At 39.4% G+C, this 23,739-nt stretch overlaps 1 protein-coding gene and 1 long non-coding RNA gene across 4 annotated transcripts in view; one reads left to right on the plus strand and one right to left on the minus strand.

Moving 5' to 3' along the window:
* DCP1A (decapping mRNA 1A) overlaps positions 1 to 16,932 on the minus strand; it is a 32,224-nt gene extending 15,292 nt beyond the window's left edge. Inside the window, exons 1-5 of one of the 2 annotated variants that reach the window (XM_042020236.1) lie at positions 16,752 to 16,932; positions 15,700 to 15,740; positions 13,753 to 13,880; positions 5,153 to 5,219; positions 610 to 748 (exon numbers count right to left, since the gene is read on the minus strand). In XM_042020236.1, coding sequence (XP_041876170.1) covers positions 610 to 748; positions 5,153 to 5,219; positions 13,753 to 13,880; positions 15,700 to 15,740; positions 16,752 to 16,886 — 510 coding nt within the window. In that variant the 5' untranslated portion in view covers positions 16,887 to 16,932. The remainder of the gene's footprint in view (positions 1 to 609; positions 749 to 5,152; positions 5,220 to 13,752; positions 13,881 to 15,699; positions 15,741 to 16,751) is intronic. The other variant, XM_042020230.1, reaches the window with a different exon arrangement.
* LOC121660812 overlaps positions 1 to 23,739 on the plus strand; it is a 58,298-nt gene that overhangs the window by 13,464 nt on the left and 21,095 nt on the right. Inside the window, exons 3-4 of one of the 2 annotated variants that reach the window (XR_006014785.1) lie at positions 9,595 to 9,737; positions 10,669 to 10,778. This is a non-coding gene — a long non-coding RNA (uncharacterized LOC121660812). Of the gene's footprint in view, positions 1 to 9,594; positions 9,738 to 10,668; positions 10,779 to 23,739 lie in introns of those variants that run through there. The other variant, XR_006014786.1, reaches the window with a different exon arrangement.

Raw genomic sequence — 23,739 nt, forward strand, 5'->3', positions numbered from 1 at the left:
CGTATGAATTTGGTCCTCATGACTATATAAAGTAATTCTTTCCTAAGAGAACTACCATTCCTCATTATGTAACCTTGTGAATTTAGCACTGGCAAAGGATAACAGACTTTTTCTTCTGAGATGAATTAATTTATTAAAAAGACAAACAGTAGACAGGACAGAAGAAATAAACTGGGGAACAGAAAGACAAGGAACAGTATTGTTACATTTAGTCTACAGCTAATAAGAAATATGCTTCATAGAGTCTACAAATGTACTGAATGACTCAGTCTCTAATACCACACGACATCTTTTGAGACTAAGAAGAAACAGATGCTGTTGGGCATAATTTTTATTTGCTATTCCCAGAGACAAAATTTTCTCACAGCAGGAGAAATCATTGTAAAATGGGTCTACCCTGCTACACTTCAAGTTGGACCACATGATCAGGATTCAATCCATCTTGCCTGAAATCACAGAATGTTTCCTAGTACAGTGTTCCTGAGGGAGGGAACAACACATCAGTCTGAAAACAAGGCTGCTGAAACTATTGCAGAGACGGCCCACTCTTTAAACAAAGCACAGCTGATGTGCTAAAAACTCATTTCCAGAAAAGAGACATTTACTTACTCGTTCATATTCATCCTTGGCTTTACTAAGCATTTCCAGGATGTCAATGGGCCTGTTTTCACTGCAGCCATTGGTCCTGCTGGGACTTTTTCTGTCCTGGGAAACTTGCTGCGACCTCTGAGCTTCTTGTTCAACCACTCTGTAGGAGTGGAAAGGAGAAACAGGATTTAAAAATTTAACTAGAGTTAACATCTTGCAAAAAGCAGTGAAGAAAAATGTACTCCCAGCACATTAACCCATTTTTTCTGCCTGAATAAGAGCCTAACACACATTTGACCAAAGTAACACACGTTTTCATCTGCCACAAGGTTTATGCAAGTCAAATTGTCAAATGGTCTGGACGATTTATCTCCCATTCACAGAGCACTGGTCTGTCTCTCACAGAGTTTGCCTACAGTAAACACTACTTCTATAAAACTCTAATGTTTAGACATTTTTACAGTGAAATATGTGGACATCCAAGCATGTGATACACAAAAAGCACATGTATTATACCATAGACTAAGACACAATTTTTTCTCTTTACTTCCTAACATGCATTTTTCCAGATTTAGCCAAGTCAAGCCATGTCATTCAACAAAATCTATTACCAAACAGTTCTAGTTTAGGATGAGGCCTACCATTATGTAACAAACAGAGACAGTGGGAAAGAAGAGAGCTGGCTCATACTAGATATCTCTGGAATCAGTCTGCAAGAGGACTTAGAGCAAGTTACCCTCACACCCCCACCTACGGCTCTGGAAAAAAACATTAAACCATTTCCTTCTCAAGCTGCCCTGCAGTCATTCCAATTACCTGCATTTCCTCTGGCCTCTGGTGTCTATGGTTTATTTACCACTTCTACTCCACCCCTGTCTGCCTCAAGTATCCAAAACCTTCAATTTGAAGGACAGGTAGGAGATGCAAGAAGATTATGTGTACCTGGTCATTTCAGTAATAAAATAAAAGCAGCATATACTCCTAATCCATATGCAGTTCACAAGATATACATGGCTGTGCAACGCGCTAAAGCTTATCCTCTTGAAATAAACACACACCAGCCTGTAATCCCTTCTTTTTTAAGCCTGCATTAATCAAATATGTTAAGAAAAAACAAGCACTGTAAACAGGGCAGAGCTCTGGAGCTGGCATGCCACTTGAGAACTCTCATGCTGTGGAACTGATGGCTGAGGGGGGAGCCAAGAGGTGCCATCACAACAATCACAGAAAGTGTCAATCATTCCAGCCTCCAGTTTCTTTGGGTCAGTTAGGATTCAGGACAAACGCTAGATTTTATAGACTGTAATTATTTATATGCACCTCTATGTTTACATTTCTGAGGAAAAAAAAAATAGTTCAAGTTTTGGAACTTTCTTCCCAGTGTTCTAGCAACCAAGCTTCTTTACTTCACTAGGGTTTAGGTGTGTTTAGTTGAAAAAGGGTTAGATTTGGCTTTTAACAATTTGATGTGGCTTTCAGAATTTGTAATCATACAAGCTGATTATTTACCAGCTTCTGATTATTTCCAGCCATCTCTGTAAGCAGCAGTCACCTGCAAAGGTAACTCACAATAGGGAGGCAAAGGTAACCCTGACAATTTTCAAGAACTGCAGCATGTGCTTGTTTGGATGAAGCAGCTCAATACTCCACAAGTGTTTCTATGGTGACACCCTGAGAGAACATTTTGTTCCACCACCTCACGCAGTCACCCAGTCCTGGCTTAGGACCTCTCTAAACTCAGCTCCAAAACTAAGGATGAGAAAGAGCAAGGCAAGAGAATCCAAATGCTTTGCTGAGATTTTAAGTGCCAGCATAATTGTATAATAAAAAAGAAACACTTCAGTTAAAGGGAAGATTCTGGGCAACTGAAGTCACACATGTGCTGCCTGGCAGGCAAAGCAAAGGCTTCACTCTTGAGACCCTCCTTCTGCCTTAATTAGTTGGCCCAGAAGGTTTCAATAAAACATCCTCCCATGAAAACAGTACTCATTGATCCCACAGCAAAACATCTTCAAGGAGTGCATCCATTTCACGGAAATGTTTCACAAAAATTTCTGAAAAACAGTTCATAATATTTTTCTCTTGTTCACGATGAAGTGTTTGTTACCTTTTTAAAGTTTACTTTCTTTTTGAAGAATAACAAATTCTCTTCTCATCTAGGTAATTGTCTAATAGCTCAAACTCCATATTCTGTCTTGTGCATGTTACATTTCAATGGTGGTGATGAAATAAAATTTGAAACTTTATCCCCAGAATTCTGAGATACTGTCCCAATCCTAGTCTGCTGCCTGTATCTCAGAAGACACTTTGGGTCTGACTGTTGAAACAGGATAAAACAAGCTTATAAACTAAGCTTAAAATAACCCTCCCTACAAACTCATAGGTCAGAATGCAATAGTTTTCTGAAATATTTGAAGCCCTCCAATTTCTGTCCTACTTCTTCTAGAAAGGTCAACATTCAATCAATCAATCAATCAACTTGACACAAATTAATTGTTCCTGAAATCAGGAGTTTGATGACTCCCATGAAATGTTTTTATTTCAGAAAATTCTAGGATTCTTAAAGAAAAGAGAAAAAAAGATTTCTGTAAATCAAATACCTAAATACCTTTCCTGGGGGAAAAAAGTCAACTAATGCAAATCTGTACACTGAGCATGCTCTGTGTGCAATCCAGGATTAAATCTTTTTTAAGCAAGGCCTGCTGTTTCTTTCCATTGTATCAGATAGTGGAAGAGGCACACATTCCTTCAGGGATGCAGTAGCTGCTGTGATGGTTTGTTTAAGAATATCTGCAGTTATAGCATTGAAAATATACCTGGCACAACCTCACAGAAGGGCAGGGGGAGGGAGAGAACGTAAGAAGTGAAATCTGTGATTACAAAACCTAATTTACTTTTCTTTTCAATGATAAGCTACCAAAATATAAATGGATGGCCTGCAATCTTAACTCAGTCTGGCACAATAAGGTCAAGTCAAATGCAGGGAAGAGAATGCAAATCTCCTTGAAACCTTTTATGGTTATGTTTTTAAAGTGCTGAGGTACTATAAAGGCAACACTCTTTCCTATCAGTGATTAAGGGTGCAAATCCAAATTTCCACCCCAAAGACAAAAAATTAAGGAACAAAATTAATACTCTTGGAAGAAAATGTAAATATTGCAATCCAGCAAAAAGGGCAAACGTGCTTTAGGGACTGCTGTGCCATGGCTAGACTGATGAGTGACCTGAGGGCACTTTTTAAGATTCCTGAAGTATCTGTAGCCCATCACTTGTGCTACAATGACCAGACCAGTTTAACACCAAATGGACACAAGGTGTCTGAAAGTTTGCTGTCTGAAACTTAGATCTGCACTGTAGAATAAGAATATGGTAGAGTTTGAAGGGTTCAGCTCTCCCTCACACTTCAAACACTTATCTAATGGTGTTAGATCAAAAGGTGCATTAAAAAGAGGAAGCCATGTCCTTCTCATGCTTCGTTTGTACAGAGGAGAGGCAATAGATGTTTTGGTAACAATATCCAAGTGTCAGTTTCACACAATTGTTTTCCATTATTCCTTATAGTTAATCCTTAGATATGGACAAACCAAATAACAGTAAGAAGTCCAACATAACTGGGAAGAAAAAAATAGAAGTGGGAAATGGGGTGATCAGGATGAGAAAAAAGAAAAAGAATTTAGAAAGATCTTGATATCAATATCTGCCATTTGTGTTCTCTCTCACTCCTTCTGTGAGAAAATAATAATAATAAAAAGCAAAAATAACCCACACCAAACCCCCTACACTAAGAAATTAGAATTCAGCTTAAAATGTCTATGTTGTGACTAGTTTTCATATAATATTATATATTTCCATGTATTTAAATTGTGCAAGTCTTCAAGATGGCCTGATTGGCAAGCCATGACATGCTGCTGAAGGCATGCAAGAGATAAGAGGGTTCAGGAAAGCAATGTGATAGTGAAGAGGAGCAAAACTGAGCATAAGGGATGAGAAGATACCCTGGGCAGTACATCTACATTTTGCATTTTAGCAAGAGTAACTACCAAAAAATCCAGAAATCAGCACCACCAAGCTCTTATTATTTCACAGTTTTGTTTATTCTCCTAAACCCACTATAATTCTAGAAGATTCTACCTAGTTTTCCTACTATTCTCCAACCTCTTCACTTTAGTCAGGAATAACAACTAAGTCTTAAAAAACCCAAACAAAAAAATAGCTCACCACAAAACCAACCAAAAAAACCCAACCATTATTTATTTCATTACACTTTCTGCATTAGAAAATCTTTTGCCAGCATCCCCACACAAAATAGAATGTAAAATAATAAACAGTGCTCATACTTCCTTTATTTGAAGAATGCCAACTAATACTTCAACTCCTTTTTTTACCACTTAACTGAAAATATAATGCTGCAGTTTTTTTAAAAACAAAACTATAATTTTCACTAGTAAAAAAACTTGTATGAGCAAGAATGCTGTATTCCTCCATTTCAGGAGAGTGAGGAAAGAATCAGACACATTTAATAAGTTCTAAAAGACTTACAGAATAATAAGGCCCCAGTACTTACTTAGCCATGAGTTTTGCTATTCGATGACAGTCGTTCTTGTCATAAAACCAAATACTGTAAATTGACACTAGAAAACAAGAAAAAAAAGCAAGTGTAACACACACAAAAAAGAAAAAAGTAATTAAATCAATAGCAAAAAAAACCAGTAGTCCATTAGATCTGCAATATATTTCCACCAATTTCCACTGAAATATTATGTGTCACCACCTACTATTTATAAAGTAATCAGAAATAGCACATCTACAAACATAAATACAACTTCAGGCAGGTTAAATGGAAGAACTACAGAATCTTGATACTGTTTGTAAATATGAGTGGAAGGAAAATGAAGTTTTAACCAGCAGGTGCCTTCTCACTACAGTTGCAACCTCCTTTTTTGAATTACTGACTTCATAATTTAAACTAGGCCAAGGAATATCCATTTAAAAAAACCACTGATTTTTAAATTTGTCAAACTCAAAGACTAACATTAACATTTGAATTACAGTACAACAGTTCAGTCAGAGTCTCTCTGGAAGGTTCCCTCTCCAGAAGAGGGCAGTACCAAAGCTCCCACCACACTGTCACATTCATGGAGCAGCTTAAAACTAAATTCATAGTGACCCCTGCTCTTTGAAGGTATCAAGGACAAAGCAATGAGAACAAAAGGGTTCCAGCTCAGCAAGACACTCAGCCTCATTCTAGCTCTTAGAATAAGTAAAATTCCATTGAAAGTTTGCAGAGTTGGAGCTCAACCACTGAGCCTTCATCAGAGGGAGAAACTTCATCAGTAGTGCCATGAGCTGCTCCTTCCCCAGCAATCCTTCCAAGGGGCCTTTACCCACACACCAGCTCATCTCCTCACTGCCCCCACAGCTGGACCAACACTACAAAGCTCCACAACTTTTTTCAGAATTGTATTGAATCCAGCCCACAAAGCAGATTATTTTAAATCTTAGTTCACCTATGAAGTTTGTCAAGGCATAAAGTGCAAGAATGTCAAAGGCAATTGGATACTTTACATATGTTACCATTAAAGTATTTTAATTTCTGAAAAAGACACTTTCAGCCTTTTAAAACTCATCTTTATACTGCAGTTCATGTCAATGATTTTATGTAGCTGAAATAACTGATTCTAAATACACTTAAAGTGAAGGAAAGGAATGTTAAAAAAAATTACTCAGCCATTTCCAGATAGAGGTAATTTTTATTTCACAGTGAAATCCTTTTTTTTCTTTACTCACTTTTTTCCTTCTCAAAATAATCAAAAACCTCAATCAGAACCCAGTCAAAATGATGTCAAACCATGACAACAGAGGGCAATTATTTACCAAACTTTCTCTGGCCCTTCGAATTACCCCAGGTGTACTTTGTTGGGCCAAAATCCTCAACAAGTCACTCATTTCTAGAACAATATCCTACAACAAACTGAAGTTCTTGGCTTATCTTTCTTTTATTAAATAACAGCTGTATTAGTTTTGGTGTTTGTTTCTTTAGAGGTTCCAGCTTAAGTGATAGATAACAAAGCTTTCCAAGCCGTAAACAAAGAAACGAATGCACAAAAGATATAAGCCAATAAAAAAGCATTTCATACATGTAGCCAATGCTTATGAAATGCTTTTATCAAACTTTGCAATTTAATACAACTGGATTTTTTTGCTGCATAGAAGCCTACAAAGTTTCCAGTCTGCTACATGACTAAAGAAGTAGCTCATGTTTTAGCACTGAAGAAAAGCTGTTTCCCTTCCCTGACTTCATTATCAGACAAACTGCCAAGAGGAGAAAGTTGCTTCAAAAGTATACTTGCTGAAGAAATGAAGATAGGGAACTTATAATAATGGGACAAATGATAAAAGTGACACTCAATTCTGCCAGAAACAGGCCTAGACAAGACCACAAGTAGATCCAAATTTCAATTTGGTGTAGAGTATCAGGCTTTTTTCCACTTTGTACTACTGGCAAGCAATCACAGGGAGTCCCTACAAAACATTAACAATATTATAAAGATGCAAAGCAGATTACAAACTAACTCGGGCATTAATGCAGGTACAGTCCAAAAGGCTGGAATGTTTACCTTCCTCTTTCCAAGAGGCCTCATGTACTGCCAGTTCAGCTCCCTTCCCCAGATGTGTGTATCCCCCAACACCATTACTACTAATATTTGATATGTATTTCCTTATATATACACTGCACTTTCTTACACGTGTGCAGCTTCAATTGTGAACATCCTTACAGCACAGAGTTGGTTCTTACCAACTCTTTTTAAATATGTGATTTTTTTTTTCCTACACCCAGCCTAAACATTAGCTGAACATTCCTATGTCTGATGGCACCTTTCTACTGTAGTTCATGCAAGAGTTTCATCCAACAGAAGCCACTGAATTAAGTGACTCATTTTTGCATCCAGCTTTTGTACACTGAATGCTGGGCAGCATCTTTAGCAATCAAGTAACAGCAGTTTGTAATCAGCAGCAGCAAATCTTTCAGTAGGATTCACACTACATTTTGACACCCCTGAAGTTATGAGTAACCCATACCACAGACAAATCAGGTTTCATAAAACTAAAAGAAGTCATCCATTATCTTTATCTCTGTTCTTCTCTGACATATGTAATTTTTGCTAGAAACACTGACCCATAAATATTTATCTAAACACCTAACACTCAACTTCTCTCCAAACTTGTCTGGATCAATCCTTAAAACCCGATTAAAATTGAAATGGAAAACCAAAGAGCTTTTGAGAGAACAGAAGGATTATGGAAGACTTCCTGCTCAAGCCTAACAGCTGAATAATACCAAAAGGAAGGTCTTGGACTCTTCTATAATCTGGATTAAGAGTGGGAATAGCCACTGTGAGACAGAAGCCTCATCTTTGGCAACATAAAACGAAGCTGCACACTCAAATTGTAGTAGCAAGAGGCAGCATCCCCACCCTCACATTCCCATAACTTTGTTAACCCATTGTACCCCAAGTGGCTCCTCTCCCTTATGTCAACTGGGTACATTTTAGTCCACACCAGCTCTTTGATCCTGTTTCTGCATCAGCTTCACAAAAGCCACCTGAGCATAAGAGAGAGCACAAACAAGAAGCTCAGGACACACAGGAAGGTAAAACTGTTAAAGTGGAACTGTGTGCCAGAGGAAGTGCACATGGACTCATCAGCACTGCCAGTTTTGGAGATTCCAGGCACTGTCACTCCCTTCCCTAAAGCAGTTTAGCCATTTGTGCAAATGCATCTTTAACTCATTCAAAGAGATGATTTGTTTAAAACTTCCCTCAACTATCTGGAAGAGCTGGTAGAAGGGAGAAGAAATTTTTATTTTACAGGTCCAATTTAGATGTTGCCATACAATGAAGCAGAACAACTGGAAGTGGAGTCTTTCAAACTCTCGAAAGAAAAGGACTTGTGTTTTGAAAAACCTCCTAAAATGTAGCCATGGAAAACAACCCGATCTCACTCCCATAAAGAAAAGCACATGTATGCATCATTTTACACTTCAAATAGAGTTTAAGGCAAAATGACATAAAGCTCTCTCTTAAAGCTTGTATTTTTTCTAGTAGCAATGTCAGCTGAAATGCCACCTCTCCTCAGTCAGTCAGCTCTAGTATCATCTTCACTGACACTCCTCATATTTATTTCCTCAATGTAGGTATTAGCCTGCCACATAGATTTATAAACCATTAGAATGAATGGAAAAAGTTCCTCCTTTCCCATTGTTTTAAATACCCAAGGCCATTTCACAAATATAGCTCACAGCACAATCTCAAAGCAGGAGCATGGAGTAATTCAGCAGGTGCCAAATAGTATCCAAGCTCAGGAACACTTTAACAAACTGCCATCTGACAGCATTATATGGAAGGAGAGGGATTGCTGCTTTGCAACCCAAACCACAGAAGAAAACCTCTTGCAGTTAGAGTGCCATCCTTCAGGTCAAACAACATATTTTTAGAACTTCTTTACAGTTTTCAGTCGTTCTTCCCTTCCTCCAGCTTGCATTGCTTCTTCTGCTATGAAGATATGAAGAACAGGCTCCTTTCTTATCTCAGACTAAAGCACCGGGTTAATGTGCTTGCTGGAGAGCCAGGCAGCCTCAGCAATCACAGAGATATGTTACACTTAATGGAACACGTGTGATAACAAGAGACTTTCCTTACCAGTTTTGAAACCAGGCAGGAGCTCTTTGAAACACTTCTAATGCAACTCATTTCACTTTCGCTGTTCCGGATACAAGTTGTTTTTATCAATAATACAACAAGCCCAGAAGACAGCACTTTGTAACTGAGTTTTCCACTTAAATGTATAAACCTCTCAAAAATCCATTATTTTTGTATTACTAACTCTTACCTTGGACAGGAATAAGAAGCAAGGAGAAAACCACACCACCACAAACACAAACCCCACACTGAACAAGGACCATTTATTTTAATACCCAACTTTTATGCTAAACATCTGTCTTTTCAGCACCATGGAAATCAGCCTGCCTGACCTCCCAAGTGAACTGGCTTGGATTAAAAACCCTTTTAATCAAGACCAACACAACCGATACAAAGGAAAAGTTGTAAATGAGAAAGGCTCAGGAGAATCTTTCCTGCAGACTTTAAGAGGTAAGTTGACCATTGCTTAAAACTTCAACAGATTTTCCTCAATTATTAAGCAAACTATTAACTAACAGCTCCAGTTTCTCATATTACAGATTGAAGGGAAGTACTGAACTTCAGACTGGACTATTTTTACTGTTACTGGGTGAATTGTATGCATTTTTTAAAACAGAGTTTAACATGCTTTCCACAAAACACAGACAAGAGAAAACAAGCTTAGGTTCATTTAAAAAAAAAATAGGTCAACAGGATTCAGTGTTTCATGAACAAATACTCTGAATACTCTAAAGAATGTGCATGTGTCCAGAGGGGAAGTTCAACAAGGATCAAATATACCTGGCAATACCTATTCCAGACTAAGATATAATAAATGGCACATTAAGTATGACATATAATCTCAAAAATTTTACCTTTTGAGAGTAATTCTAAATTTAAAATGTTACCATAAGTCAAACAATCTCTTTTCAATTTGGCACTTTTTTTAATCTGTTCATGTTTGGAGATACTTGCTTTCTTTAATTCTTTATAACAATAAAAACAAGAATACATTTTTTTCTATTTACCACTGCAAGTAGTATAATTTCTCACAGCTTCTTAGTCACACCCTCTTTATCATCTTTCCTTTAGCATCTTATTCCCACAAATAAATGCTGTAAGTTTTGGGGCAGCATTATATCCAACTTTTCAGGTTTGATATTCTTTTGGGGCTGGAACCATAAGAAGCCAGAATAATTTTGAGAACAAAAATTCTGGAGTGAGGAAAGATTGCCCATTAAAAGCTGAAATATGAAAAGACAGGATTGGGATTGGGGGGTGGAGGGGAACCTCACAGAATAATGAATAACAAATTGACCTAAGTGTCTTCCATTTCACTCAGAGAACAGCAAAATGTAGATATAAGAAAGGTACTGTATCACTTGGTCTGTTCTCCTTCCAGAATGCCCATGGAAGTTTCCTTCATGCCCCACCCTGCAAAAATGGGAGGACTCCCTCCAAGAGCTGTGAAAATCAGTAATTTCCCGTAAGAATAAAACAGCAGTTACCTAGGCTTGGTCTAAGAGTATGGAAGTGCCTCTGTGCAAATGGATAAAGTATCTCATGCCCACAGCTTAACAAAGTAAGTTCTGATATGCAGCAAACCAACAATTCCATTGTATAGGAAGAGTATTTGAAGAAATCAAACTACAAAAGAACAGTAAAACTCCACCAAAATATTATGATTTAGTATGACAGGCAAATCATTCTTACAGCCTCCAGCCAAGCAAAAATAATGTTTGTAGACTGCTTGTAAAGTTCCTCACGTAAGTCGTTAGCAGCTCTGCATAGACTGGAGTAGGTTACTCGCTGTCCTCAGAACAGCTCTTGTGCTGCTGAAGACAGAAATGCCAGAGGTCTGATCTGCTGCGTGGAACAGATTTGGCCTTATTATCTACTTAAGTCAAGACAGAATTCCACAACAAAGTGAAAACATGAAGTTTGTAAAACAGTAGTATCACACTCAGTTATAAATAATGTTGACATGGAACCTTCCCCAAATATGTGGTGACATAATTTTACTTTGATTATCTTCTACTGTTTCTAGCATGGCCCGGTGAAGCACCAATCTCTATTTGTTACTGATCCTGTTACAACGCGACTAAAGAGGCACAAGGTATTTTTGTCTCTGCCAAACAGCATTATTAACATGATTTTAGGCTTCTACTGGATAGTCCGAGCCATCGCCCATCTGTAAGCTAAAGAAACAGAATCAGCAGTTCAATCACTCAGCAACCTTAACAGGGCAACTTACTCATGAAGGGTTTCTAATGATGGCAGTAGGTTTCTTCAAGGACACAATAAAAGCCACTCTACAAGACACAGAGTTGTGTAAGAGGCAGCTTTCCCTTACACAAACTAGCAGTCCATCCTCTTTCAGTCATTAAGGGATCTCAGAAGAACTTCACCTTAAGTCATTAGAGACACATGACATTAAGCCCTTGGAGATACACATTATATTAACCCCTGTCTTAAAGCTCTGACTTGAATTAGTTCCAAAAATGCAAAGGTTTTTCATGCCAGCAGGCAACTGAGCGGAAGTGGAGATCCTTCCACATGAAGAGAACTTGGACGAGAATCCCCTGATCTGCCCATACAAATAAAACATACACATGTTGAAATTTGTCCGCAAATCCAAATTTGCCTGCAAATTCACAAATACTATGCAAATAGAGGCAAACAGCTTTTGCACAATTCAACCATATAATTTGTTTTCTAACTCTTTCAGAGGACATAAAATTTGGAAAACCTCGTGTAAGGAAAATAATCCAAAACAAAACAACTTAATGCAAAATGTACGGGACTTAGTGGTGTGGAAATTATAAGGAATAAAAAGCTTAGATGCCATTTTCAATGCTTTTAAACTTGTATTTGAACAAACTGAGCACTATCAGAGGGCACAAAAACTCATTTGCAGTTTATTTGTGGCACCTGAGAAAATAACTAATGACATACTAACTAACTGGACATTTTCCATCTGCAATCACTGGAGACAGGATGGGGGAATGAAAGAAAGGATAGTTTCTGACCCAAGTCTTTTAAAATGACAATGGGAAAAAAATGAGAGGAAAAAAAAATAATACTCTTGATTACTTCAGAAGGCAATTCCCACATCCAGTCTGTAATTTTTCCCTTGCTCACCTTTGTATGAATTCCTCCCTTCCTTGTACTATTCTATGTCATCTCTATCCTAAATCCCATGAGCCTCCCACAGATCTTATACACTAGTGTCCCACAGGAAAAGGAGAGCCTTCATCAATGAGAGGAAAACAATTGGCTTTAGGGGTTTCTAATGAACTCACACACAGCCTGTACCTTCTCTGATTACAACTACCTGAAAGGAGGTTGTAGCAAGGTGGTGCTTGGTCTCTTCCTCCAAGTAACAAGTAATAGGATGAGTAAATGGCCTCAAGTTGTGCTGTGGGAGGTTTAGATTGGGTATTAGGAAAAATTTCTCAATGCAAAGGGTTGTCAAGCCCTGGAACAGACTGCCCAGGGCACTGGTGGAGCCACCATCCCTGGAGGTATTTAAAAGCTGTGTAGATGTGGCACTGAGGGACACGGGTTAGTGGGGGATTGCACAGTGCTGGGTTAACAGTTGGGTGTGATGATCTTAAAGGTATTTTCAAACCTAAATGATTCTATGATTCCTCCTTGAAGTGATCCTCTAATCACTGGCATACACCATGGTAATTCCACAGCAGCTCCTGCTTCCTTATACCATCAGAAGTTCCAACAAATGAATCAACTTCTTACTTCACTTATGTCACCAATCTCACAGCTGCAATTCCTTCCTCCCACCTTAAGGTCCATCCTATCCCTACCACCTCCATCTACAGCTCCTCTTCCTTCCAAACCAAGCAATCTGCTTAAACACCCAACTCAATACAGTACTTTTCCCAATTTCTTGCCAGTCACTTCCCTAATCTCCTAGACTTTTCAGTTTACTGACCAGTTTTGACTTTTTCCTCTTCATGACACTTATGGAAAGAAGATTGCTAAGATTATGAAACAGAGGAGACCATCTGCCTTAGTCGGTTCTTTGTCACCATGATGGATCTATCCTACTTCTTACAGATCCCAGAGGCCTTCCAAGGGGAAAAGAGGAAGGGACTAACATTTGGCTGGTCTATTAGGTACACCAAAGCATAGCCAAAGCAGTGTTCCCATCTCTTAACTCAAGGGGACATTCTGACAGGAGGGAGACATGTTTAGATTAAACCCATCAGATCAATAATTAAAAAGATCAGAGCAATATTGCTCTGAATTTGGTAGTATATTCTCTTTTTATTGAAAGCAGGCAGTAATCATAATATAATAGCACAGCTACCTGAAGTAAATTTAGCATTGTAGACAGAAAACATCATCAGATATTTCACTGGAACCTGCCCCATTACATTTGAAACAGACATCACAGCAATCAGAAGTGATCTAGATTATAAAACTGAACCTGAAGTTTATTTGGATTAGAGAAAGTTATACTCACAGCTAGCATTTCTGTAGAGAAGAAAAGGTTCGTGGAGCTGAAACTCCAAGTCTTTATTTACTGGTTCAACCAGGTTGTGCATATTCAGTCGATTCACTATCGTAAAACCATGATAAGGAGAAGCTGACCTGTTGTTTCAATTAAAACAAAACCAAGGATGAATACCTGCATCAACGTAAGTAATTTTCTGAAACCAAGTTATGAATTCATCTTCAAATTTCTGCTGCTTTGTTATGTGAAGCTTTAGCAGTCCTGAAGCTCTCACAGTTGTTTTTCTATGCCATTTCTTGGCATGCCACCTAATTTCAATTTCAAATTACACTTACCTCAAAGCAGGATTAGGATTAACATTACAGTTCTACACTGCTAAACTGCTGAATCAAAGATACGCCTCTGAAAAATCTATTCAAAAAAACTAGGGCAGGCCCACCATTAAAATGCAAATGTATTCAATACTTGACATAAGATAGTTTTGAGGCAATTTAGAATTTTTTGATTAGAGGAGAAAAATCAAACCACTTACACAGCATCACTACGTTACTGTAAATAGACATGACAATAAAAAAGAGCTGCTCTCTTAAATAGCATGAAATACATTTACAGGGGGAAGCATAAACAGTAATTTCTTCCTAAAGGGAGACTCTGGAAACAAGGACTTAACTCAGTGTCCTGAAAGTATATATTAAATTATTCAGAATTGTATTGCTTAGTGAAGGAATTTTTATTATCTAGATTTTTGCTGGACACCAGGTGGAAAAAGAAAACACTGAACAAGCACTGAATGTTCAAGATAGCTTTAGATCTGTTTTCTCTTGCTCCATGAATGTCCTGTCAGCACTCAACTGTGCCTGTAAGCTGGTGTATAATCAACAAAAGCAGCACAATGAAGGCAGGCTAAAATCAGACACAATTAGCTGGTAAATATGAAGATTTCTGTAACAATATGGCCACCTTTACCTAATGACCATCAACAAAAATCTATCAAGAGCTTCCAAGCACACGGTAAACAACTCTTACCATGACAAATTAGTCTCTTAATGCACCTCACAGAACTTGTTTGAAATCATCAGCTAGTGACACTGAAAGCTTTTGCTTTGGTGTTTGTTTTGGTTCAGTTTTTTTTAAGTTTGGTTCACTTTCTTACACTAAGTATTTCCAAGCTGGGAACTAAAGTACCAGGAACTGGTTACTCAAATCCCTACATAGTGCCAGGATAAAATGTTGTAACACCCAAACTATGACAGTCTGCTTCAGGATGGCTTAAGTCCGCATTATTTCTATTTCTTACCTTCAACAAAGTGTTATTTCACTTTTTTTATTTGCCTGTAATTTAAAACTTGAACTCATGACTGATTTTATGTGCTGGTTTTCCTCCTCACTCCTTTTACCCATCCTGGAGAACTGGAAATTTCTTTCACAGCTTTGATGAGGAAATCAAATAGCCCCCAAACCCAGACACTATGAGATCTCCAGCTTTTGGGCAACTTCATCCACTTACAAAAATTTATGCCATTTTCCAGGAGTAAATTAAAACAGATTATTTAATTTCTCATCTCTATTGTTTTCATAATCAACTTCACAGATTTTAGGAGACAAAGGGAGACTTGACATTTAACAAACTCAAAACACTAACAAATGTTCTTGGATTAGTAAAATAAGCCAAATAAACTAGTTTTTGATGTGGGTACATATGTAGCATTCAAATTTTATGCTTTCTCAGCAGTACTTTTAGGGACTTTTGACAGAGTTATTCACCCATGTGCAGAGTTTATTCTTTTTGAATGAGTATGCAGCAGTTAACAGCTGGACAAGTAAGTAATGCCGAGTATGAAAGCTCTGCAGGAAGCCATCTGGAGTTTGTCTTCTTAACGAAGCAAAATAAACATCACCACCACTATATCCCCCCTCTCCCAAAAAACCAACCCAAAACAACAAACCAACCCTTACCTTTTATACACAAATAAGGTCCCTTCTATGTCGGTTTTCTCCTACAAAAGACAACAAATGCACTTCAGGGATCTGCTTGTTCACACAGTTATGTAGGTTTTGTATAGTGTTTTAATTACAGAGACTTACAATAGCCTTATCTTTCCATAAGGTTTGACATCACAAGTCTAAAAAATATAATCTCCTATTTTCAGAAACTACCTAATTTTTTTATTAGAAAGTTTAGGAAGTTAAACCCCTTCCAAAAGATTTTGCTCATGCTCTCAATCTTCCAATGTGATACACAGTTTTCCACAACCTTCCCATGCTGAGCCTCACGGGGCAATCTCTAAATATCGGACATGTTCTGTTCCTCAGTTTTACTCCAAGGACAGCAACAGCAGCACAGCCAGCACAGCACGATATGGACCATGGTTCTGTTTCACACTCCAGCTTCCAGAGCGACCCTCACCACGGGCTGGTGACCCACGAACGCAGAAAGTTCGTGCAGCTCCAGGGCTGCACGTGACAACGTGAACTTCCCCGTACTCCCATTTTTACAGCTCTGTGATGAACCCGGTGGTCAAGCCAAAATCGTGTTTTAATGCAATGACGAACACTAACATCTCTTAAATCTCCCTCTTCCTGAACAAGGGCTCTGTGCAACAGGCACGAGCAACAACAACGAAGTACGATTAAAAAAGAGAAAAACTCAATGGCCACCAGGAGCCAAAGCGCCCTCCAGCCCCAGCGCTGCCCCGGTCAGAGGGGAGACGGCGCCGCCTCCTAGAGCGCACACACGGCCTCGCCTCTCCCTCTTCCTCCACCTCTCCTCTCTCTTCCTCCTCCTCTCCTCTCCCTCCCCCTTCTCCTCCACCTCCTCCTCTTCCTCTCCTCTCCCTATCGCCTCCTCTCTTCGTCTCCTTCTCTCCCCCAACACAAGCGGGGGGAACGCGCCCAAACCCCAAACTTCCCCGTGGGCGAGCGCAGCCCCGCGCGGGCCCCGTGCGGACGCTCCGGGCCAGGCAGCTGCCGGGGCGCGGGCACGGCCGGGCCCGCTCCGCCAGACTCACCCACTCGTTGTCCTTGGGGCTGAAGCTGTAGAGCGCGACCTGACCGGTCACGTCGGCGATGCCGGTGATGAAGGGGTCGTGCCGCCGCAGGGCCGCCAGGCTCATCTCCTGCTCCGCTCTGCCCGCCGCCTCCATCTTGGATCCGGGCAGCCCCGCCCGCGGAACGGCGACAGCCGCGCTGGTGCACCGGCCCCGCCGCCGACCGAAACGCCCAGCCCGCGCCTGCCGTTCCGCCCGCCGCTCAGGGCCCCCGCCCCGCCCCGCGGGCCCTTCCCGGGTCCCTTTTGTCAGCCCGGGGCCCGCAGCCCCTTCCAGGGGCCCCGCTCCCCCCTCGCAGCTCCGGTGGCCGAGGGCTTGCAGGGCCGTGGGTCCTTCGCGGGGCCGTGGGCTTTGGGCAGGGGCCGCGCCCCCGCCGACACGCGTGGGCAGGGCTGAGGACTGGCCTTCGCACCTTGTTATTATTTATTTCCGCCATTAGTAACACAAAGGCTTCGGAGTGCACTGCAGGCTGGCTTGTGAAGTGCGGTGAGCTGGGTCCCAGGCTCAGGAATGATCTTCCAGCACTTTACGGGTGATGCTGTTTGCTCCCATGTCTGTCATTTTCTGGTGTATCAGTACTTCACGGTCTGTAGTGGGATATGGAATTTTCAATATTTTAGAAGAATTTGGGGATTAAATATTTCTCTCAGGTATAGTAAACACACTCAGGTACATTTCTCAGGTAAAGTAAAGGTGCATAGGACAGTAAACTGTCATATGTAAAGTAGAGTGCTGTGTAGTACATTATCTATGTTTGCTGAAAGAAGAGCAAAGTAACATGCAGTGCACTGAGCTTTTTCCTGCAGTTTTTTTCAATTTTTGGTGATTTTAGGAACGGGAAAGTATAGAATATTCATCAGGATCAAGGCATAAATTACCTCCAAGATAAGATCAGTCAGGTTCAAGTATCTTTGTAGCATTTTGCACAATCTGACAGGAAAAAAACAGGCTTGTAAATTTCTAAACAAAACCATGTTTGTAGCAAGTTCCTGACCCTCCTGAGAATTTAAAGCATGTCTGCTATGCTCTGTATTACCACAGGTCATGTTGTTCTCTGTTGCAGGTGGACAAACTCTTGGTTTTAATACAGCTTCACAGTATAGTCCTCTCCCACAACAGCTGACATTTAATGCACAAACTATGAACAAGGATCCAGCAGTTGTGTGGTTCCACAAAAAGTCTTTCTGACAAGAAGTGGAAATGCTTAGTTCCAGTATAATATAATTTTTTATACTGTTAAGCTTTTGGGGCAGAACAATAATTTACCTGCTTTGGTGCCAAAGAGTTCCAGCATAAAGTAAAAATGCATTTCTTAGGAAAAACATAATCTAGACACAAAACTTCATCCTAGTAACTCATCCTTGAACCCCAGGACATAAGCATCAGTAAAAAACCCCAACAAAAGTCATATGGAATGTCTTAGAGCTCCGTAAATTGTCCATGTCCTTCTGATGGTTTTGCCACAGGAGAGCCTAACCCATAAAATTTGAGTTTTCACTGGTTCCATAGTGTTTGCCCTTAAAGGCAATACTTTGATGTAAAATGTCTCATTATTCCCTAATAGTCAATATTAGAGAAAGACAATAAGAGGAAATTAAAGTTTGCAAACAATTTTATAGTGCAATAACATTCTAAGAACTCAACTGAAAGAGAAAGAAAATAACAAAAACTTTTTTGAAAAACTGGTTTTAAATGGAATCTTAAACATCTGCACCAAACAGCTCCTTTCTGCAAGATTATTGTAAAGCAAAGGTATCTTTCAAATTCAAAAACTTATTGGCAAAGGAAGCTTTCTGCTGTGTGAGATCTCAGTTGTGAAAACTTCTTGGTTTCATCTTGCATTAAAAGTGAAACCCAAGGAGCAGCAAGAAAGAGAGGGAAGCAGTGGTTCCTGGTTATGGATTGTTTTCCTCCTTCATCTGCTAATTCCAGTTCTTCATTTCAGTGAATTTATTCTCCCTGCCCATCTTCACTGCTGTTGCATTGGAATAAAATATTTTGTCATCTTCCTCCTCAGCCTTGAAGCACAGCACAGTGTGTGTCCAGGCAGAGTCTCGGGGTTCACTGGGAAGTTGTAGCTACTCAGGCATGTGCTGTGAGTGTTGTGTGGTGCAAATCTCCCTGGCCCTCCTCGCAGCTGTGCTGGGGAAATGTTCCTCTCTCACTCCCTGTTCCTGATTCTTGCACAGAACCCAGCACAAGTGGGATGATGCACACGATGCCCTTTTCATGTTTTCTCTGTGACTGGGACAGATTCCATTTGTGTTTCAACAAGTGAAGAGAACATCCTGTTTTATAGTTCAGTTATTCTGCCGAGGTTTTGTAGGACAGGATATGATAATTTATTATCCTAAGTACTTAATAGATGTTAATATTAAGGTAGATGAAGTAATAGAGACCCTCTTTTACTCTTCCATTAGCTTGTGACACCATGGCTGGGTCTCTCTGTTGCTCTGCTGTTGGCAGTTCTGTTATACAAACTCTTTTTCTGGCCTCTCTTTTTACACAGTAGATTACCTAGGTATCCTCAAAGCTTATTTGGGTTGCAGTCACTCCTTTAAACGTCCTACAGAAAAAGCCTTCATTCTTCAGTCCCTTTGTTTTCCCCTTGTTAGCTGAAAGCCCTCAGCAAAAGATCTATTGCTGCTGTTCAGATGAGGGAGAAGTGCAGACAGTGCATTTTCTGTTATTACTCCAGGCTGAACTGGGGTCCAGTGAGTCCTGCAAATCTGAGTGACTCATAGAGCTCATATTTTATCTTTGCACTTTTCCACTTGAAACAATTGCCAGAAAGTCCTGGTTTCATGAGCTCTTTTGCAAATGACACACTATTGTTGGTTTGTTTGCAGATATTTTCCTGGAATTGTAACAGCAGGCAATTTCTGGGCTATTGGTTAGTAATTGCATTGTTATCTATACCCTAAATTTCAGGATAATGGCTGTAATTCTACAGACTGTTTATTTGGGCTTAGTTCTAGATAGGACAGATGATAACCTCCTTAATAACTTAATGAACTTTTATTTTGCATTTTAATTGTTTAAAAAAAACAAGGGGCAGGGGATGCCAGAATTTTTGAAATGCTGCCATTTTATTTGAAAAATCCTTTTATTTCACAGGTGGTATTACCTGAGCATTTTGCTCATTTATACAAATATGGTATAAACTGCTCAAGTTGTGTAGTTACCTTCCCTGGCAGTTGTTCTGCTCTTTGGAGGGCCAAGTGGATCAGAAGCCTTTCCAAGGAGATCCAGCTTGCACTGTGCTCTCTCTGCACCAGTGCTACAGCCACAGGTACCTTATTGCATATTCATGGTGACAGATGTTTATTTTTAGCTGTGCAAAATCTTTTTCTGCCTTCAGAGGAAAGTTTTCCAAACTGCTACATGTTAACAGTGCTACAGGGCAGCAGTGTTAATCTAAACAATGAAAATGGATGGGATAGGATGGTGTGTAAAGGGACTCCCAGTTTAGCAGGATCATCACATGGAAGTGACAAGGTTTAGGAAGGTTGTTCTGGGACTACTGACTTACCCAGCTGTAGGTGTGGGATTTTTTCCTCTTTCCATGCTCTGTATAAAACAGAGATAGCACAGAACGACTTTTCATAGCATCTGAGTTTCTCAGCCATTGCAATACTGAAATGTGAATTTAACTAGAAATTTCTTTGTTGTGAAAAAATTGCAGTAATGATTCTGTAAAGGAATGGATGACTTTCATTTTTCTTTCTTTTTTTTTCTCCTTATACAATTGGAAAAATCTTCTAGAAAATGTGAAGCACAGAACATTAAAAACAACAGCACTTTCTGAAATAATGTAACTTAATAAAGTACAAGGAAAATGACATCTATGTGTCCACTGACATTTTGGATATGAGTGTTACCAGCAGTTATGGTCCTTCCAAGAGATGCTAAAATAATATTAAAAGAAACAGAGAAAAATCATAAAATTACAGTTACAATTCGATAAAAACAAAAGAATGAAATTACTCAATTTGATTTATACAGTAAAGCTACTCCCACAATAACAGTGTAAGAGGGTGAAATAGGTCACAGGCAGCCCTCCTTGCATTGCTCAATAACATTAGAAGGATTAATCATTTATGGATTATCTCCTAGAAACAATGATCTGGTGCAGACAGGTAATCCAATCTCCTCTATCTTTCTAACCTGGTTTGCCATTTCACAGGAGATTGTGGAAGGGTGGCAGGTTTTTCTAGGAAGACATTGCCTGCCAGCTTGAAACATGTAAAATTGCTGGAATTTGCATCAAAATATGACAGCTCTTCTCTGACGAAGGTAGGTAGTGAAATTAGACAGGTAAAATGATTTTTTTTTAACTAGGGCACAGAGGTTCAGCTCAAAAATTATATCACATTCACCCTTGGTTATAATCTGTCACTGACAAAGTAAAGAGAGAAGTTTATCATTGACATAAATCAGAGCTAGAGAGAAAACGTTATTCCTGGGAATCTGCATTTTGCATAATATCCAGCAATATATTTTTCTTAAGTAAATTTGTAGAAAAATTAAAATACAACTTCTTTTTGAATACAAGCCTTTCAGTGATGGCAGCCTCTGTAAGTTCATTAGATGCAGGTGTGCAGCTGAACTTTTATTGATTGATGTGCTTAATGTGTTACATTGGGCTTTGAACATACATCTTTAGCCACTTCTGGGATATTTTATCTGGCTGTAGCCTCAAGGCCTGCTGTTGAATATATTAGATTGTGCTAATCTCATTGCTGAAAATGAACTCCATTGCAAATATTCATTGGACAAAATATTGCAGTAGCAAAAGTGCACCATCAGTGATTTTCAAATGCTTATTTCATCTTGCATGTAGTTGCTGTTTTATTGCTATAATAACATTATGAAAAAAATACTCAATTACTATTACAAGCAGAGTAGCCTGTTCCCCTAGGTCTCCTTATACAGTTAAAAAAATAGAGATAATTAGATTAGCAAGGTCCTGCTCTGTACAGAATTGAGAAATACATCAGGTGTAATTGTGCATCGTAGTAGTAACCCTGAGCCTTGAGGAAGCTACTTTAGTAGAACCATGTTAGTTTTTAATTCAGCCAATTTTTAATTACTGAGTGATCTACCTTAAATACACTGTGTCAGCTTTATGGCATTATTGTGTACTTATATTTTTGTCTTCTTGAAGCATCCTTTCTTTCCTGAGCCACTTTTGATGCCTCCAGGTGTCTGGCCCTTTAAATACTGGGGCCGTCACATAAATTTTAAAATATAGGTTTCTATGCTGCTTTATCTCTGAAGCCTGGCTGTAAAATAGCAAGTCAGAATTCCTTTTAAATGTTTTAATATTTTTATTAATATTATTTCTATTTTTCAGTATTTTATTTTTAATTTAATATTTTATTTTAATGTTTTATTTAAAAATATTTTATCTTCTTGCAAAATATGCACATATCAGAGCAATCATCTCTAAAATAGGTTAGATTAATTTTTTATGAGCAAATGTGTATTTTTCAATAGGCTTTACTTGATGTGGTGCAGTACTAATAAGGAAGATGCAACACGATTCTGAGAGTAAATAGCTTCTAGAGCTTTTCAGACATGACTGGAAACAAATAGAAAGTAAAACAGCCTGGTGGTTTGGGCTGCTTCTGATGCTTCTTGAGTTTTCCAGTGTCAGAGGAATGGGAATCAGCAAACCTGCATTCATTTCTAAGGTTATTAAACCACTGCAGCTCTCTGTACCTTCATTTTCCCATCCATAAATGAGTGCAATGTATTCACTCATCATCATAAATTCTATTGAAATACTTTCTTAGGAACAATATAAGCAGCAGGCATTCTGGTGATATTTCCTTCATCCAGGGAAGGGCTGGTGGGATGCTGAAGGATCACAGAACCTTGTTGGAAGGTGAGGGCAGCAGCTGCATTGGGTGCTGTCACCAGGACAAAGAAGCAGGCTTGGAGCTCTGCTCTGGTTGGGTGGATGTCCTGAAGCCTCTCAGTGCCAGCCAACACCTTCTGCGGGTCTCATCTTCCTGCTGGAAACAGGAACAAACACAGGTGTAATGAGAGCCTGGAGCACAGCATCCCTTAATTCCTGCTGTGGGCACACACATCCCTTGCTCTTTGCTTTGGCAGCTTTCTCCAGGGTGTATCTTGTCCAAGAGTATTCAGTGACATAAACCACGTGGATTGAATGCGTGTCATGTGCTAAATTCTGCCTCTGTCAGTTGCAGTCAAGAATCCATAATGTGTTTATGCTTTGAAATCAAGTTCTGAGGTAGAGCCACTCATTTTGGATGGCCTTCCTGCAAGGGGTGAGGAAGGCAGGCTGGGAGAGGTGGGGAGGAGTCACCATACTTGGTGAAAAGTGAAGCTCTTTTACATCATGACTAAGGAAATAAACTGGATGAGATCCTAACCTCTTATTTGGCCTCTTTCCTCCAATTAAGTTCTGGCTGATGGAGAATTCCTTTGCTGCAGTCACTCAGAAAAGAGCCATAAAGTTGTGTGATGAAGATCCTCAGGGGAGCCCTGTGGATAAGATGTGTGAGGAGTGGCATAGGAAGGGCATTTCAAGGGGGAAGCAGCATTCACACACAGTATTGTGGTAATTTGCAACCAAAGTGGAACAGAGTTTAGCTAAGACAGGGCTGGAGCTCAGTCCTTAAGGGCTGTGGTGGAAGTGCAATTGCAGCCTTTTGCTTTTGGGACCTCATGTCCCTTGACCTTGGTGTTAGAAAATAAATGATCTGATAGTAATGAGTTATTAAAGAACAAAAGCAGCAGCATCTTATTTAATTAATTTCGAACGTGTAGTGTGCAGTTATGTGTGTAAAGAGAAATGGCAGTCAACTATTTTCTTCAGAATTTTCTATAGAATTCTGTGCACAGATTAATTGAATTTTCATCTGGAAAATAAGTATAACTTGGGATGTCAGTCTGCAAATTAGGTTGCTTGCTTTGG

The sequence above is a fragment of the Corvus kubaryi genome, unplaced genomic scaffold (assembly GCF_017639235.1).
Source record: "Corvus kubaryi isolate FWS band 111438036 unplaced genomic scaffold, C.kubaryi_AGA036_p1.0 124, whole genome shotgun sequence".
NCBI classification, from domain to species: Eukaryota; Metazoa; Chordata; class Aves; order Passeriformes; family Corvidae; genus Corvus; species Corvus kubaryi.